General features: G+C 44.3%; 1 protein-coding gene across 5 annotated transcripts in view; it reads right to left on the reverse strand.

The window, feature by feature from the left end:
• The window catches only part of ASCC1 (activating signal cointegrator 1 complex subunit 1), a 59,479-nt gene that overhangs the window by 23,151 nt on the left and 17,168 nt on the right, over positions 1 to 19,160 (reverse strand). For all 5 annotated transcript variants that reach the window (XM_054035919.1, XM_054035915.1, XM_054035916.1 and 2 more), the window contains 4 exons: positions 15,968 to 16,104; positions 11,306 to 11,425; positions 4,684 to 4,808; positions 3,150 to 3,229 (listed from right to left, as the gene is read on the reverse strand). In XM_054035919.1, the coding sequence (XP_053891894.1) occupies positions 3,150 to 3,229; positions 4,684 to 4,808; positions 11,306 to 11,425; positions 15,968 to 16,104 (462 nt within the window). The remainder of the gene's footprint in view (positions 1 to 3,149; positions 3,230 to 4,683; positions 4,809 to 11,305; positions 11,426 to 15,967; positions 16,105 to 19,160) is intronic.

Below are 19,160 nucleotides of genomic sequence, written 5' to 3' on the forward strand. Positions count from 1 at the left end.
ATGTCCGCCGTGGTCCCGTCGATATCCGCTTTCTGAGGAGGACCGGTGCCGCGAGTTCTGGCCAGATGGAACCCAGCCCAAGAGTCTGGTTGGCATCAAGGGTGATCCACGTGGACTCTGCCGTGACCGGACGTTTGGACCGAGACCGGTACCAAGCTGGGGGTGACTGCGGAGATCCCAGCGGAGGCTTGCCTCTGGAGCGTGGGGCCGACATTGGCGGCGCTCCAGGCACCAGCATGGACAAGACGTCCCGGGCCACCTGGAGGGCTTCGGGCGTGGACGGCATCCGGACATCCGGAGGGGGCGCAGCTCCCCTTATACCGCACCAGGCAGGTGCCACTCCAGGGGTTACGGGGGGCGCTCCCCCCTACGGGTACTGCTAAGGGAAAAACTTCCGGCACCAGTGCACATGGCGAGCACGCACACCTACTGTGGAATACACATGAGCAATCACTCGAAGAAGAATTCTCTCCTGTCAGCTTAGAGCGTCTACATTAAAGTACTGCAGCTGCGCCGATGCAGATTTTAAGTATAGAAGTTCCCCAAGATGTAGATTTTTTGCCCATACCCCCTTTCCCGCTAATAGCTAGCCACTTAACAGGTGATGGCCCATTTGACCTTGTTTACACCTGGCTGAGGTGTCAGCTTGCCCTCTGTCTCAGAGGAACTGGTTTGAACACGCCCCAGACTTGAAACAAGTCTTAGTAACACCATACAATGGAATCTTATAACTTTACATATGCTACCACATATTTTATCAGGACACTACCAACCAGCACATTCTGAGTTTTCAAAAGGTACCTTACAAGGCATATTTTGTACAAAAATTATTACAATAGTGCGCCAGGGGTGAATACAGGGGTACAGACTGTCAAATATTTCCTCAAGAAGTAAGATTAAATACACTAGCTAGAGGTAGGCAAGTTCTTTGCAAGCACACACATCAACCTTGACTTGCATTACCCCGGCCATTCATGTCCTGAGTCTCCTTATGACTGTGACAATGAACCACAATCCAGACCTGCAGTGTCCCTTAATACTCCAGTCTTTGGCTTCTACCGAACAAAGTCTGTCATTTATGATGAACAGTGCTGTGGTATTGTTTGCACAATGAAAACTAGGATGGGTAGAATAAAACTAAGTTTTCCAATGTGATGATTTAGCTCATTTCTATAGTATTATTTCCCCACTCTGCTTACCAACTTCCTTTATGAAAACAATGTTATCAAACCAAATAATTTCAGAGAATGCTTGAGGATCAAGTTGGGGAGTATGGAAAAGAGAAAGTTTGTATAGCACACTGTACTTGGACAACAGAATAGCCCTGGAATACCGGCGTGAGTAGTAGCAGTATATTAATTATCAGCCTGTCATTCAGATCCTATTTCAGAAGTTAATGAAGCCGCTTTGCAAAAGGGCAACCTCCTGAGGAGAAGAGTGTAAATAATGTATATGAAATGAGGGAAGTGGGGATGTGGGAAGAGAATCAGCACATCCCTGCAAGGTCAAGTTGGAATGCATCACTAGATCAATGGCTGGTTCTGGCAGGGCTCTACTATTGAAAAGCCTGCAGCCCACTATGAGTCATAGAATGAATTAGTGCCAACAGATGTTGCTACAGGCACGTGGCTGACAAAAGGGAAATACTGAGTGACCAGGTTCAAGAATGTGATGGGGACAGAGGAGAATGACAACATTTCTTACAACAAACTTGCTTTGAAGTAGTTATCAACAGTCTTTTCATGCTCCAACAGCCAATAGTTCTTCTTGCTAAAACAGTACAAATCAATTGGGAGTTTTAAAAAGACACTGTCTCATATTTCAGAGTGCAGCAGAATGAGAAATAGACATTTGTGGTAGACCGGATGTGTTTCCCTGCTTTTACATACCATACATCACTGGAGCAGACAGTCCCTAAGACACAGTGGTGTAGCAATCTATAAATTGTGGGGCCAGCAGAGGGAGCATCTTTTATTCCTTAAAAAGCATTGAGGTTTTTTGGATAAAATGTAAAGAAAAAAGGATAGTTGGATTCTCTCTCTCATTAAAATCTGAGGACAAATTTAATGTTTATGTAATGAAGGACTGGGAATGTGGTTTAAGCTAGACATAATGTGGCCTGGTACCTTGGAAGCTTCCCCCTTGGACATGCCAGTACACCTCACTTCTGACATGCAGTAGCCTCTGTTTTTAGAGCCAGCTTTAGGATTTTGGGAACCCACCACGATCTTAGATCACATCAAGAGCAATGCAATGGTTGTGTTCTTATTGCCTCAATGTATGTCACTTCAATATACGGCAACGCTGAGTCATGATGCAATATTCACAACAACATTTTGGGATGAATAGTAGCTTTACTTCATTTACTGTCCCTTTGTCCTCTGCCATCTGGAATGCAGATGCTCCCCTCTCAGTCTTTAAGCCACCATTCATTAAACTACCCATTTAACACCAACATCTATGAAATTATACACTGATCCTGCAAAACAAAAAACTGCTATGATTTCTATGATTTCCCAGTAGCTCTTCCTCCTCATATGCCCGCAAGTCCCTTGATGTGTCTTGATTCCTACCTAAAACCTAAGACCACAGCGTCCTCCCACTCTTGGGGGTTTCATTGGCTAAAACCTGCATTGTCTGGTATGCCCGTCCTGGACTCTCTCAGATTACTGCCAATGCTCTCAATCCTGACTTGAGACCTCCCCCCGCTATTCCAATCTTGGATGTTTTTATTTTTTTAAGCAAAAATTCATGATAAAAATGTATGATGTGACAACTGGTTTAATTGATGGGAGTATTAACTAGTGACTACAAGAGCAACAAAGTAATTTTTTGTTCTGACTTATGGAAAAATATGGGTGCAAGTCTCCAAGGGTAAGCATTGTTACCATAAACCACAACATATATGCCTATTAAGTATCTTTTCTACATGCATCGTTCTTTGTTCTAAAATCTCAATGGCCTTCAGAAGGCGTGTATAAATACCATAATACTTCCAATTATTAGTTATCTAGATTTGTTTATTTTTAAAATAGATTTTTCCCCTGGAGATCAAGTACACTACACACACATTTTAAGTGAAGTTTCACCTTATTTTGTACATACAGTACCACAACCCAGCTAAGTCACAATGTCCAGTTAGCACTGACCTTCAGTATATTTCGGCCATCAAATGTCTCCCGTTCCTTAAAAGATGATTTGCCTGTAGTTGTATTATTTTGCTCTTCAACTGTGAAAAAGTCACGAGAGAGAACTTCAGATGGGACGATACTTTGCACTGTCTTCCCCCTCTAAAGTCTATGTATCCAGTTAATAAAACATTTAGTAAACAAGTCTCACTTCATTTTTATGTGAGCAAAATTTGCAATTTAATTTAAAAAGGAAACACCCCAAATCACAAATATTGTTGTGAGGATTTTGTAAGGCTGACAGCACAATGTAATAGAATCAGCCGGGGAAAGCAGATTCCAATTTCTCTGGCCTGTCAGAAATTCAGCAATGACAAGCTCATGCATCTCCTGGGATACCAGAAAGTACCTTACTGCGTATATGATCATAATGCAAAGCACATTCTTGACAGCATCTAGAATATCTGGACTGGTCTCTGAGACATGTCCCTGCACTTTTATTTATTTATTTATATATATATACACACACACACACACACACAAATATATAAAAATAAAACACACAAACAAAAGAAATACATTAAACAAACATTAAGATTGCAGTCATGTCCAGAAATGTTAGGAACTGCAACCTTGTGTTTATGCACAATAATACTGTCTTTAAGTATGTGATCACATCCTATTTTTTCCATAAGACACCTCTTCCTCATTCAGTGAAGGATAGTTATTCAATATTTCTTTTTATCAACATTTAATGTATGGTCCAAGGCCTCACTTAACATAGACCATCCAAACCCTGCTGCACTGAATACAAAGTTATTTGTTTCCTCATAGACATTTCTATGGTGCCTCTACCACAATATCTGAGTGCTTCACAAACATTAATGAATTTATCATCAGAACACCTGTCTGAGAACAGATAGTATTACTATCCTCATTTTATAGCTGGTGAACTCAGGCACCGGAAGATTAAGGCCAAAACTGTCAAAAAAATTCCACTAATTTTCAATGCCTAATTGACACCCCTATGGTCTGATATTACTACATAGCATCTTCCATATGCAAGCCATCTTAGAGTGCTTTATAAAGTAATGAGTTAGATAAGAAATAAGTTACAGCCTGCAAGTGCAGATACTGTTTTGGCAGAAATAGCAGACATTAGGCACTCAGCAATAGCTCATATTCAGCCTTGGACAGCAGAACCTCATTTAACAAGAAAGGGAATATTGATGAAAACAATGGAACTATTTTCAAAGTCATATGGAATCTTTAACTTCTCCCCCAGAGATGATTATATAGGGCCATGGTTTAACTTCTTATCGTAGGTCAAATAATAATGCAGCACACCTGCTATTACTGCACTTGAATGCAACGGCAGTGTATATGAGTGTACTAGTGTAGGACTTGAACCAATTATCTTTTGGCCCAGAGCCAATGAATGCTATGAAGTGAGCTGCAGCAATACCTAGACACATAATACCAGGGAACACAGCACTTCCTGTTCAGTGGTACTACTGTAGTTCAGATTTTCCAGAAGGGTTCTAAAGATACTCACGATTTGTGTCTTTCCTGAAGACAGTGTTCATGATGGTAGCATGGAGTTTCACCCTATCCCACTCCTTCATCAGCAGCCCAGAGGTCACAAACTGCTCCATGAGTCTATCAGCTATTAGCTGTAATCTAAGAAGGGGGGGAGGGGGACAAATAGGACTTTACAAAGCCAAGAGAAAAATACTTGTTTTGCCCACTTTTACTCTCCTGTCCAAAAGAGGGTAGTGTATGTGTAAAATGAAGTCTCGATATGTGAAAAGGAAAAACTGAATGAAACTCTATTGGAAAGATAACAGACTAATCAAAATCCTGCCAGGCAAGACTAACTCCTTGTTTTTGTTTTTACTCAGTTGCTTTTGTATTTAGAGACAGGATAGTTTTTTGTTTCTTTTTTGGTAATGTCTGAGGGGACAGGGAAAAAGGAGAGCTCATGCAAATAAGGAAACAAATATAAAAGTTCTGGCTGTTTGCAAAGGCTCCTGGATAATAACTTCTGTTACAAATATTTCATTAAAAGAGGACATTGGCATAGTAGGACATTTACACAATTTGATGTGATAGATTATATTGGAATTTGAAGGATGTATTTTTCTAAATATCTGCAGGTTTTTCATACTGTTCGCCCTTCACAACATAAGTAATGCCTCACCACACTACAGGCAGTGAGCATTCAACACAACCCAAAATTCCTATCCATTAAAACAGGGGTAGGCAACCTATGGCACGCATGCCAAAGGCAGCATGCGAGCTGATTTTCAGTGGCACTCACACTACCCGGGTCCTGGCCACCAGTCCAGGGGGCTCTGCATTTTAATGTAATTTTAAATGAAGCTTCTTAAATATTTTTAAAACCTTATTTACTTTACATACAACAATAGTTTAGTTATATATTATAGATTTATAGAAAGAGACGTTCTAAAAACGTTAAAATGTGTTACTAGCACACGAAACTTTAAATCAGAGTGAATAAATAAAGACTTGGCACACCACTTCTGAAAGGTTGCCGACCCCTGCATTAAAACAAGATATAAGCATACTAAATGGTCACCATCCATGTCCATGAATACAATTCACTCGATAGTTCCCCATTTCACCACTAGATGCCACAACCTGGGTCTCTCAATTCCAATCATGAAGACAGACATAGAGCAGTATTAGAACCAACTCCAAATATCACTTGTTGAGCCCTCAGAATTTAACTATACAGCCTACTTACTGGCTTTGTGCTGCCTCTTATACGCTTCCACTGGTCATATGATAATTTCAACACACTCAAACTGATTGTCATGGTTTTTAGTCACCTACCTTCTGGCTTTACATCAGCGATTTTTACAATTAGCAATGACAAAGATTAAATGAATATCATTACAGACAATACTAAAACAAATTAACAGGGAACAGCTCAAGTAAAACTGGTGCTTTATGATGTTATAAAGTTAATCAAGGAAATATAACAAATTAGAATGAATTATAATGGGAGTATTTGCCATGTGGGAAGCATCAGAGCATGATCTCTTTAGGCTGAGCCAGTATATATGCAGAAGGGCTCTCGTATCTAATACCACCTATGGTTATGCAAGCTAAGATAGGGAAATCAAATCTGCTTTATAGCATAAGCTGATCAAGAACATGCAAAGATCAGGCAGGAACTCCACCCTTTACATCGCCACGTACAGCATAGTACAGTTAGCTAGGTGCCTTATGTGGAATGGGAGGAAATAGGAAGGTAAACTTTCCTCTGTGGTTCACTTACTGGCTATTGCGAGAAGCAAGATACCAAACTTGGACCAAGGGTCTGATTTGGCATAGCAAACCATGTGGATACCCTTATCCTCGTTAAATCCCTCTTCCAACACTAGCCTTCCAGCTGAGAAGCAATACTCTGTACTGCTACATATTTCTCAGGGCAGAAAGTACCACCACTTGAATCAGCATTATCAGTTCTTAGTGGAGAAGAGGCGCTTGGCATTATTCAATAGCAGTCTCTCTAATCAGAGCAAAACTGAGGGATTTGGATAGTTCCATTTACTACTACTTAGAGGTCACCAACTGGCCAAAAAAGCATCCTTTGAAGTTTCAGGATGAAAAATGAAGTGTGGGCAATTTTTAGGGATCTTCCAAGAAAATAAATGTCTTCCCTTCCTTTTCTATCTGCAGAACAGACTTCAAATCTGAAGGGGGAGGGTTGTGTGTGAAAGCCGAGTGCCACTGTAACAGGCCAGCTCGTTCCTTTCCCTCAGGGCTAGCTGCCTGGCTTCCTCCATAACAGATCATTTCTGCGGATAAGTCAGGCTTCCTACGTCATAGAATCATAGAATCATAGAATATCAGAGTTGGAAGGGACCTCAAGAGGTCATCTAGTCCAACCCCCTGCTCAAAGCAGGACCAATTCCCAGCTAAACCATCCCAGCCAGGGCTTTGTCAAGCCGGGCCTTAAAAACCTCCAAGGAAGGAGACTCCACCACCTCCCTAGGTAACACATTCCAGTGTTTCACCACCCTCCTAGTGAAATAGTTTTTCCTGATATCCAACCTGGACCTCCCCCACTGCAACTTGAGACCATTGCTCCTTGTTCTGTCATCTGCCACCACTGAGAACAGCCGAGCTCCATCCTCTTTGGAACCCCCCTTCAGGTAGTTGAAGGCTGCTATCAAATCCCCCCTCATTCTTCTCTTCTGGAGACTAAACAATCCCAGTTCCCTCAGCCTCTCCTCATAAGTCATGTGCTCCAGACCCCTAATCATTTTTGTTGCCCTCCGCTGGACTCTTTCCAATTTTTCCACATCCTTCTTGTAGTGTGGGGCCCAAAACTGGACACAGTATTCCAGATGAGGCCTCACCAATGTCGAATAAAGGGGAACGATCACGTCCCTCAATCTGCTGGCAATGCCCCTACTTATACAGCCCAAAATGCCGTTAGCCTTCTTGGCAACAAGAGCACACTGTTGACTCATATCCAGCTTCTCATCCACTGTGACCCCTAGGTCCTTTTCTGCAGAACTGCTACCTAGCCGTTCGGTCCCTAGTCTGTAGCAGTGCATGGGATTCTTCCGTCCTAAGTGCAGGACTCTGCACTTGTCCTTGTTGAACCTCATCAGGTTTTTTTCGGCCCAATCCTCTAATTTGTCTAGGTCCCTCTGTATCCGATCCCTACCCTCTAGTGTATCTACCACGCCTCCTAGTTTAGTGTCATCTGCAAACTTGCTGAGAGTGCAGTCCACACCATCCTCCAGATCATTAATAAAGATATTAAACAAAACCGGCCCCAGGACCGACCCTTGGGGCACTCCGCTTGAAACCGGCTGCCAACTAGACATGGAGCCATTGATCACTACCCGTTGAGCCCGATGATCTAGCCAGCTTTCTATCCACCTTACAGTCCATTCATCCAGCTCATACTTCTTTAACTTGGCGGCAAGAATACTGTGGGAGACCGTATCAAAAGCTTTGCTAAAGTCAAGGAATAACACATCCACTGCTTTCCCCTCATCCACAGAGCCAGTTATCTCATCATAGAAGGCAATTAGGTTAGTCAGGCACGACTTCCCCTTCGTGAATCCATGCTGACTGTTCCTGATCACTTTCCTCTCCTCTAAATGTTTCATAATTGATTCCTTGAGGACCTGCTCCATGATTTTTCCAGGGACTGAGGTGAGGCTGACTGGCCTGTAGTTTCCCGGATCCTCCTTCCCTTTTTTAAAGATGGGCACTACATTAGCCTTTTTCCAGTCATCTGGGACCTCCCCCGATCGCCATGAGTTTTCAAAAATAATGGCTAATGGCTCTGCAATCTCACCCGCCAACTCCTTTAGCACCCTCGGATGCAGCGCATCCGGCCCCATGGACTTGTGCACGTCCAGTTTTTCTAAATAGTCCCGAACCACTTCTTTCTCCACAGAGGGTTGGTCACCTTCTCCCCATGCTGTACTGCCCAGTGCAGCAATCTGGGAGCTGACCTTGTGTGTGAAGACAGAGGCAAAAAAATCATTGAGTACATTAGCTTTTTCCACATCCTCGGTCACTAGGTTGCCTCCCTCATTCAGTAAGTGTCTCCTCTCCTCCCAGTGCTGTACTGCACATAGTGGCAGACATAAGAGGTGCTGCCATGACTGCAACATCCACTTTCACTGCAGTCTTAGTGTCTGTCCCCTTCTCCTGAAAACTAATACAACCCTGCAATTCTCTGGGCTTCCCCACATTTTGGTCCCAGCAACCAACTCTGGCTTTATTTCCTCCCTCTGCTCAATCACATTAGGGGTTCCTGTGACCATCACAGCCCCACTTCATTCCCTCACCTCAAGCACCCAGGCTGACACACTTCTGTAAACATACAGACTATTCCCATCCACCCACTCTTTGACTCCTGCTCTTTGACTCTCCCCCAGGCGTGGTTCCTACAGCCCCTAAAGGGTGAGCCAGCCTGTAACTCTCAATTTCCCAGCTCTGAGCTTTACTCTCACCCTATACTCAGGGCCAGATAACCTTTTGTGGGCCTGTCGCCAAACATATTTGTGGGCCCCCATTGAGGCAATGGAGAATAGCGCAGGGAGGTCAGTCCCCAGACCGAGGGGCCAGCCAGGGGCATGGCATGACAGGGGTGGCCCCGCTCCGCCCAGCCCAGTGTGAGGGCACTATTTACAAACCGGCAGTTGCCAGACGTACAGTGGCCCTGTGATGCCAGCATGCCCCTTCCCCTCGGGGGGGCGGGCCCATGCCACAGAGCCCCCTGCCCAACACCCCCCCAACTCCCGATGACCAGAGCCCCCCCAGACCCACTATGCCCAGCACACCTCCAGAAATGCACAGCGCCCTGCATAACACCACCCCTGCCCAGCACTCCCTTGCCCACATTCCCACCACAAATGCCCAGCACCCACCACAGAACCCCCACTCTCTATTGCCCCAACACACACATCTTCCCTGCCCCCTCACAGCCCAGCACCCCCCCTCCCCCAGACGCCCCAGAGACCCACTCCCCGCCTCCCAGCTGCACTCACCGGCCCTGCTGGGAGGTGACTGTGTCTGCTGGGCTGAGCCAGTAGTGCAGGGCTGGTCCCGGGGCCAAGAATTGCTCTGTTCCTTCAGGAGTGGTGCGATCAGCCAGGCCAAGGCCTGCCCCAGCTGGGCTTCCTCAAGATGCACTTGCCTGGAGGGGTCCAGCCAAACCCCCCCACACTGAGACTGGCCAGGCTTCTGCACCAGTCCCAGGTGGCTCAGCTCTGGGGAGACAGGCAGGGCCCCACAGGCCTGGAGCCAGAGGTGCACTGGGGTCCTGCCAGGGGGCAGAGAGGAGCAGGGGTGTGGGGCCAAGGGGTGTAGAGGAGCCCTCGGCCAGCCAGCAGGCAGGCCGAGAGGAACAAGTGGGGGGCAGGGGGAGGAGTGGGGTCTCGGGGCGCAGTGCGAGTGGAGTAGGCTGTGGCCCCCTCTGAACATAGGCCTGGCTCCACAGAGCCATTGGCACCATTGTAAACCTGGCACTGCCTATACTCCATCCCAGCTCCTACCTCAATCCAGCTTCCTTAAAAATTTTAACAGGCCCTCTTCATCTCCTTGGGGAAGGGAGTTTACAAGAATAGATCCCCTTCTCTGGCCCAAGATCCTTCTCAGCACCAACTTCCTTCCTCCTCTCCCTAACTGCTAACTGTGCTTCCTTCCCAGCTCCCCTCTTTGGCTCTCCATTGTACTGCAGTGAGGAGGAAAGCCACTTACAGAAGGAAGGATGACAAAAGGTGACGCCTCAAGGAAATGGAAAGCTAAAGCAACTTGTCTCCCTACCCCTCTCACGAGCAAGGAAAGCACAGGAACTCATGCGTCTCCTACCCCCTTTCAACAGGGCTCTAAGGAAAAGGATGGTGCAACAATGCACTTTTCAAAAATAAGGGGAAAGGCTGTCCCTAACATTACCTTACTTGCCATTACATCAGGTATTTTCTATAATGTGATCAGCAAATGATGGTTAAAAAATACTAAAATTCAAACTGACATTGTTAGGATTCAGCATTTAACACGTATAAGTATAAGGACAGTTCATACTCTGCTAAGAGGTAAAGTTTCAGGTTGCCTACAGACACAGAAAAACAACCAATCTGGTTCAAGGTCACACTTGGCATGTTTTCTTCACAACCATAAGAACTGAAAACATACTTGTGTTTTAGGAATATTTTAATTCTGCAGAGTCTGTCAGTGTCATCAGATCAATACACTTCGTTGGGACTTGCCTGCAGGCGGAGAGCTGGGTATTTGGGAACGAGTTGTCTTGCGCACTGTACCATCCCATGAGCATCATCTCTGCCCTGCTTATCATAGTTTCCCTTACCCAGCACAGGGGAGCATGAGCTCAGCCTTGCTTGACTCCATTATTCAACTATTAAGACTGCTAAAAACAAATGACATCTGTCTGCAACACTACCAACAATCAATCTAAAGACCAAACACATCACAGCTTTAACGCCACTGGGCTAGAAAGCAGTACCACCTCATCTTCTGGATTGTTAGTGTGATGCTCTCCAGCACTGCCCATCAGCTCAGAGAACAATAAGTTTGTTTTCATTACATTATTTCTGCCTCTTCAGGTACTGTCTGCGTACCCCCTGTGGAATGAAAGAGGGAAAGCACAGGGAACTCACTTGTCTGATCCATCCTTCATGTGAACTTTTGCATAAAGAACATCGATCATGGCAGGGTCATCATTCATGTATTCTATCCCTGCCACCTCCACGGTCAGGGATTTGCCTCCAACAGTTTTGCTAAAAAACAAAAAGTTCCAAGATATTTAAAAAAAAAAAACTTACCAATTTTGAATACAAAAGTACGTGAATCCATGTTTTACTGTTTAAGCTACATTTACCCTCATTCAAGTTTCCTAGCAGCGCCCACAACTACTACAAAAGTCAAGCAGCAATGCTTGTAAAAATGCTAGCCAGAGTCAAATCACTAATACCATTACAGGCCAAATCACTAATACAGTTTCCCACTTTGTTATGCTGAGAGGAACGCAGCAGTTCCAAGAACATAACATCCAACTTCCATTCCATAACCTAGCCAGTGCTGGAAAGCAGCCAGTTTCTTTCACAACTGTGCCTGCTGTATCCAGAATGAAAGCCTTGCCCTCTGACTCTGCAGGCCCCATGCATGGACTTCCTCTCTCATGACGACAATTCAGCACAGCTCAGTTGCTAAGCGCTCATTTCTGGGATAGAAAGTAATGGACTAAAGCATCAATAGGTCTTTGATTTATATCCCATTATATTCGGTCCAGTAATAAAATGGTAGGTGCTTCGTTACTAAGCCTGCTGTCATTTCAAGGATGCCTTGAACTGTGGTCTCTTCTGTATTTATCTTGAAGTATTTTGGAGAGAGTAGGTGCTAACAGGGCCCTGACCAACATTCTCTCTTCTAACAAGCAAGGTTCTAGAGTGTCCCTGGCTATGTGTAGATTATTGCTGAGTGCAGAATGGTGGCTCCATTTGCTTGCATGCTAACAGACATACTCAGAGGAAAAGTTTACAAAGCATTGAGAACCCTCAGAACACATGAAAATGCCATTGGAGAGCTGAAATGGAGACCTATATTGTACACTGGATATCTGATGTTATAATTGAAAAGAGATCAACAAACAGACTAACCCATACTCTATCATCAACGCACAAACAGAACTCTAAGTTGGGGAAGTTTTGCATATGGACTGATGCCATTATATAATCCCCATAAGATTCATAAAAATGCCTGTTTAAGAATAATCATCATCAATTCCCTCAAAATATTAAGGCCTCACTTTGAAATTGGGTGACAGCTATAAATATTTTCTGAATTAAAAAAAAAAAAAACAACAACAACAAAAAAAACAAGGACCTTGCTTGCAATAAACCTATAAAATTCTTCCCTTCAGTGACTGAATTTGGGACTTTTGGGGGATTGAAAGTGTATTAGATATTTAAACAAAAATGGTATCCTTTTATTTACTCTGCCCATGTGTTGAGAGTTCATATAGTGGAGACAACCTAAAATAGAGAAAATATATAAAGGGAGTGACCCTCTTCACTATTATATAAGGATTAATATATATTCAAGTCTACTAAAAAATTCTTTTACCCAAATAGGGAAATTCCCCTTCAGAGAACATTATGTTTTTAGCCACTTCAAACCATCTGGCTTTACATTTTACCCCAAAATAGCTATTCATCCATATTCTAATTATTTGAGTTTTCTTAAAGGATTCCATATAAAGGACTAACATTTCAGATCTTTTCATATAAGCCCTTGCTATAGTTAAAAACCCTGAACCCTAAAGGGAACTTAAGCCATGTGTAGACCTTGTGGCTGGTCCTCTCTACAGGGTGACGGTCATACAGAACTGTAAGAAACAATTTTGCACATCTTTAAAGGTATGTTTACAGGGAGAGCTTTTTGTATTTTAAAACAATATTTACTGTGTGAAAAGCAGTAACTGATATCTTACCATGTCAAGAACTACAACAACAGTGATCTCCAACCTTTTTATGCCCAAGATCACTTTTTGAATTTAAGGGCAACCCAGGATCTATCTTGCCTCTTCCCCGAGACCCTGACCCTTCCCCAAAGTCCAGCCCATTCCACCCTCCCCCCACATCGCTTGTTCTCCCCCACCCTCACTTACTTTCACCGGGCTGGTGTTCGGGAGTGGTTGCGAGCTCTGGACTGGGGCCAAGGGATTCGCTGTGTGGGAGGAGGCTCTGGGCTGAGCCTGGGGCAGGGGTGCAGGGGGGCATGAGGGGTGCAAGCTCTGGGAGGGTATTTGGGTGCAGGAGAGGGCTTGGGGTGCTGGCTTAGAGAGTGGTCAGGGCTGGGGCAGGGGGTTGGAGTGCAGGAGGGGGCTTGGGGTGCTGGCTCTGGGAGGGGGCTCAGAGCTGGAGCCTGGGGTGCGGCTTCCCGAGGGCGGCACTTACAGCATGCAGTTCCCGGTAGGTGGTGCAGCAGTGCTAAGGCAGGCTCCCTGCCTGCTATGCTCCACGCTGTTCCTGGAAGGGACCAACGCGCCTCTGCGGCCCCTGGGAAGGAGGGCTGGGGGCATGTGGCTCTGTTCACTGCCCCTCTCTGCAGGCACTTCTCCCAAAGCTCCCATTGGCCACAGTTCCCCGTTTCCGACCAATGGGAGCTGTGGCAGTGGTGCTTGCAGGCAGGAGCAGCGCATGGAGAACCGTACCCCCTCCGCCCCGGTGTCATGGGACCGCGGCAGGCAGGGAGCCTGCCTTAGCGGCAGCCCTGATACACCAGCAGAGATCGCGATCGACTGGAAGATTCCCCAGGATCGACCAGTCAACCACTGTATACAAAAACATTTCAATCTGCACTTTACTTATTCATCACATGCTCTAAACCATATACTAAGTAATTTTTCAACATTTATGACTTATACAAATAAAAAACAAAACACAGAGGAACTGGCTTTTTACAAATTTTACAATAAAAATAATTAAACTTACTTGTTTCACAGAGGCTGTTCTTTTCCCTGTGAAGAGCATAACTGTGAAGGATTTTCACTGGGAAAAGCACTTGACATTGAGTGTAGTTTTTAAGTACTTTCAACGTGCATTTAAAAATATTGAAAGTAAATATAATTTTGTTTGAAACAGTCTTTAGTTACTTCACAGGCAGACAATCTATAATTTGTACTCCCCAAGCACTTAGGTTCCTATGAAGTGTATCCCCTTTCCTTATGGGTACATATGTACATGCCCCCACTTCCCTTCACAAACCAGAGAAGTGGTGGGAGAGGCGGAGTATGATTTCTCTATTGGTAAGCTCCATTCTCTCCATTGGAAAGTCTTCTAGAAAATAAAGGGAGTGTCTCAAGCAGGGAGAAGTAATAAAAAGAAGTTAACAAGATGCATGTATGACTTTGTACTAATCTTGTTAGCTTATCTTCAGTGCACCTGCTAGCGAAACCTCCTTTGTGATCTTCAGCAAAACTTCCAAATTAGAATAAAGAGAGTGAAACATTCTGGTAAGTAAGCCTCTCTCTTCCAGTACACCACACCCCATTCCAAAAGTTAGGGAAGGAGAAGCAGGAGTGTATGCACATACAGGTAAGGGGAAAACACTTCTTAGAAGTATTCATTCTAAAAAGATATGCGATAGTGTTGTTTATCTTCATATAGTGTACAAATCCATCATCTGCATATAAATGTAAATAAATAGAAGTGAGTTAAAAACAAACTATCGACATATATTTAATTTTGGGGGTATGGGAAGTAACTTAAGGAATTAAAATGCTCAAATGACAGTGTTTTTTCCCAGGACAATCTATGAGAAAGATTCTATCAGAGTTTATTTGTTTATAAGGAAGATGGCAGCCTTCATAATATAAAGGCAGACCCCTCCACTGATAAGACGAATGCTGAAACTTTCATGGGTGTTTAATCATATTTAACGTTTATTCTGTATAATGCTGTAAAAGTCTGGAGTCTTCATTTTAAAGCAGTAATGAGAATTTTAGCCATGTGCGATTCCTATGGATGGTTCATGGTAGCTGCACGTATAATTCCTCATGCACAGCTGTCAGAAATCAAGGAACAGTTTTATATAGTAAAAAGTTTTTGCAAAATTTTGGTAGGAAGAAAAAACTTCTTGTTTTAAGAAAATAAAATATCTCAGGCGGTCTAATATTTCTGGGTGTAGTCAGATTATCTCAGTACAACACCCATTAGACCAAACTTTCGCTAGTTCTAAACCTCAAATATTATGGTTTTAACATGGAAATTATGACAACCTTAGTGCATAGCAGCATTGAGCTAATATTTCAGACTGATTACTTATACAGTTCATCCTGTCTTTAAGGTTTTCTGCACAGGGCTACTTGCCTCAGGAAATGCATTTCAGGGGTATATTTGCATCTGTTCTTAGGCAGAAGGGAGGCAACTTGCCTGAAACTGTTGCAGACAAAAAGCGTTAAGACATTGAATTCCTCCTGCTCTTGTGGCCGGCAGAGGAAAAAATAACCTGCGTTCATAGTAAAATAATGGGGACTGCTGGGATATAAAGAAATAACCACTGAAGGTTTCTGGCACACAGAGAAAGTTCCCAGTTATTGAGGCAAAATACAACTATGTCCTTGTCTTTCTTCTGGGTGGTTTTGTTTGAAATGTTTCCGTATTTTACACATTTTCAAACAATGATGCAAAACTGCTGAATTACAACAAACAGATGAACCACTCTCTCCTGCATTAGTTACCCATGTTCTAAAACTAGTTTGGTTCTTCAAAAATCTGCACTCAGTGACCATGCCCCTCACATGCCTTTATTTCACTTACTCAATAAAGTCCTCTTTACTTCTCTGCAGAAGTTCACATGCCTTCTGGATCTCCTGCTCATTCAGGAGCACTAGTGTCCCAATAGTAAGATGGAGCTTTGCTGGGTTCTGGAACAGACTGCTATTGACTCCATGATCCTATTGAAAAGGTAACAAAAAAAGATTTAGTGGGCAGCTATATGACTCAGATTATTTTAAAATTATTTCCACTTAGGTCACAATTTCTAGCACCAAAAGTTAAAAAGCCCATCCTATTAGCCCCAAGAGAACACGAAATAATACTTACCACACTGCTGAAAAGGCACATGTATTTCCCTGGCTCAAAATAAAGTTCATTATCTGAGATGAAGCCTTTAAAGTTTCTACACAAGATTCAGAGCTACATTTCAAAACTCCTCTTTAACATGTTTAAATGGTATCCTGTCCCACCTTGTCAGGGTGTCACGGACTGGGGGCAGGTCTTCACTACGGGGGGGGGGGGGGTCGATTTAAGATATGCAAATTCAGCTACGCAAATAGTGTTGCTGAATTCGACCTATTGAAACCGACTTACCCCGCTGTGAGGACGGTGGCAAAATCGACCTCCGCGGCTCCCCGTCGACGGCGCTTACTCCTACCTCCGCTGGTGGAGTAAGAGCGTCGATTCGGGGATCGATTGTCGCGTCCCGACGAGACGCGATAATTCGATCCCCGAGAGATCAATTTCTACCCGCCAATTCAGGCGGGTAGCGTAGACCTAGCCTGGGATGTGCACAGCTGTGCCTAGTGGTCAGAGCAGGAGTCAGGAACCAGGAGCTGGAGCCCAAGGTCAAAGGCTAGCCGTCAGAGCCGGAGCCCAGGGTCTGAGTCAGGTTACCTGGAGTGAGGCGAGGCAAGGCAGGAGCAGGGCTGTGTCCAAGGTAGGAGTAGGACTGGAACAGGATGGAAGCAAGGCTGGGAATAAGCAAGCACAGGAGCTATCGCAGCCATGGGCGAACGCTTTGAGAAGCCCATATCCTACTGCTGTTGGTGATCTTAAGAGTAGATCTGCAAATCCCTCAGCCAATCAGGTGGCTCAAACTGGGCCCAGCTTTGCTGGTTAGGCTGCCTGGGGTTAAATCAGTAGGTAAGCAGGCTAGTAGCAGGTCCTTACTCCTGACACAGGATTAAAGCCTCATATTTCACCCAGCATTTTTCATACTTAACTGCAATATCCACACAGTTTTTTTATATTTGTACTTATAGGCCAGTCCAGTGACCTGTGAGACCACATGATCCCATGCAGGAGCTTGCTCTCAGTCACAAGTTGGCAAAGCCTGGTAGCACGCTGGAGGCAGCACTGTCAGGTCCTGGGGGGGGGGGGGGAGGAGAGCACTTTGTGTGCTGTTAATTAATTCACTGCTGAATTAATGCCCAAATCCTGACACAGTGGTGTCAAAACCATCTGCATATTTCAACCCAATGCAGTAGCTTTTCAAAAAAAGGAAACTACCTTAAGAAGCAATCTTAAAAGCACAAGTACGGATGGATTTCATGTTTGAGAGTACACTTGGTTTCAATTCTCTAGCTTTTCTCTATTCTGCCTGGCACCAGAATGAAACTGAAAAAGGCTCTATGCTCCCTCTGCTTTAAGACATATTTAGGATGCAGTGCAAGAGATTTGTTTCTTTGGTTTTTAACTCGGGTCTGTAGCCAGAGGATATTTAGCCCATCAGTGGATGGAGTGGGAGATAGAATCTGGAGGTAGGCTGGATTGATTCCAGTTGTTGGCAACAATTCATTTTAATTTCTGTAATGCATACAGATGACGATGAACAGAATACAAATTAACCCAATAAATAAGTAGCTTGCAAGAGAGAAGAACTACCCTAATCTCATGAAGCAGATGGTGAAGGGTGAAAAGATAATGTAAATTGTGCTGTCTAACCTACTATTGGCCTGAGGAGCTGTCCCTTCTGCAGCTTTCAAACACCAGTTGAAGGTATCTGAATACGGATTGGTGAGTGCAGAGCCAGTGGTTGCACATCACCTGGGTATGCCATGTCTTCTGTACTGGGAAGAAGGAGGACCCCAATGAACAGCCCGAGATCCACAGTATCTTCCTTGTGTAGTCCCAAGGATCTCAGGCCTACCCCAGAAAGCCTTGTCACACCCTTCCTGTGTTGCAGAACCACAGATCCTAAATCTTCCATGAAAAGATGCTGTATCTGAGCTGAGTCTTCTCGAAAAACGAAAGTTTCAAAATCTGCCTCCAAATATCATAGGACTGAGTAGCCAGAAGCTGTATACTTAGAGGCAGATAGATTTTAACACTCTTGTTCAAATCCCCAGCTTATGATTTATCATTAGCAACCACTACCATACCACTGTACTTCATTGATTTTTCTTTTAAAACTGCACTTAGTAATGGCATCAATCATACCTCAGTACCGGTCTGCCAGCAGAGACAATTAACAGGAAACCAAAGCCAAGCACACATTCAGTACAAGGGTTAGGGAAAGTCAAATGGACATCAAGGGAGAAAGAGCCCACAAGATATGGGCCAAATCAATATTCATCACTATGGTGCCCTATGGACATCATCCAAATATCCAAGAAAACTTCATAGCTCAAGTGCCCACTATGTATATATAGAAGGGAGTGTGGTGTAGTGTTCAGAGCAAGGGATAGGGGATCCAGGAGCCCTGAGTTCTATTTGCAACACTCACGATTAATCAAACTGAACAACTCATTTAATTTGAGTGCCTGTTTCTCCACCTGCAAAATGAATATAGCAGCTCCCTACGTCACAGGTATGGGCTAAAGAGAGAGGCAAGCAGAAGGAAGTGCAGCTCCCTCTCTTCCTCTTAGCCTGGTTTTGGGTAAATTCAGTACAACAGAGCTTTCCTCCTCTTGCCCAGTTTAAGTCTGTTTCACTAGGCATGTGAATCTGAAATCAGAAGAGCTAGTGCCTGGCTGAGGTTCCTGAGCAGCAGGTGGAGCTACATAAGCATCTGATAATGCAAGAAAAGGTGTCCTAGCTAAGAATGAATCTCCTATTTGCCTTCTCTCCTCTAAAGGAGTATCTATCCCAAGCTTCCCATAGCCCACTGGGAAGAGAGAATATGGGACACCTCTTCTTTGCCTTCTCTGCCCTACAGAGGGAGCAGGAAAAGGGAGGAAACCACCACTGCTGCTTCTCCTACCTAAAAGAGGAAGAAGGGAAGGAAGAAATA

Source organism: Malaclemys terrapin, chromosome 7 (genome assembly GCF_027887155.1).
Source record: "Malaclemys terrapin pileata isolate rMalTer1 chromosome 7, rMalTer1.hap1, whole genome shotgun sequence".
NCBI lineage: Eukaryota > Metazoa > Chordata > Testudines > Emydidae > Malaclemys > Malaclemys terrapin.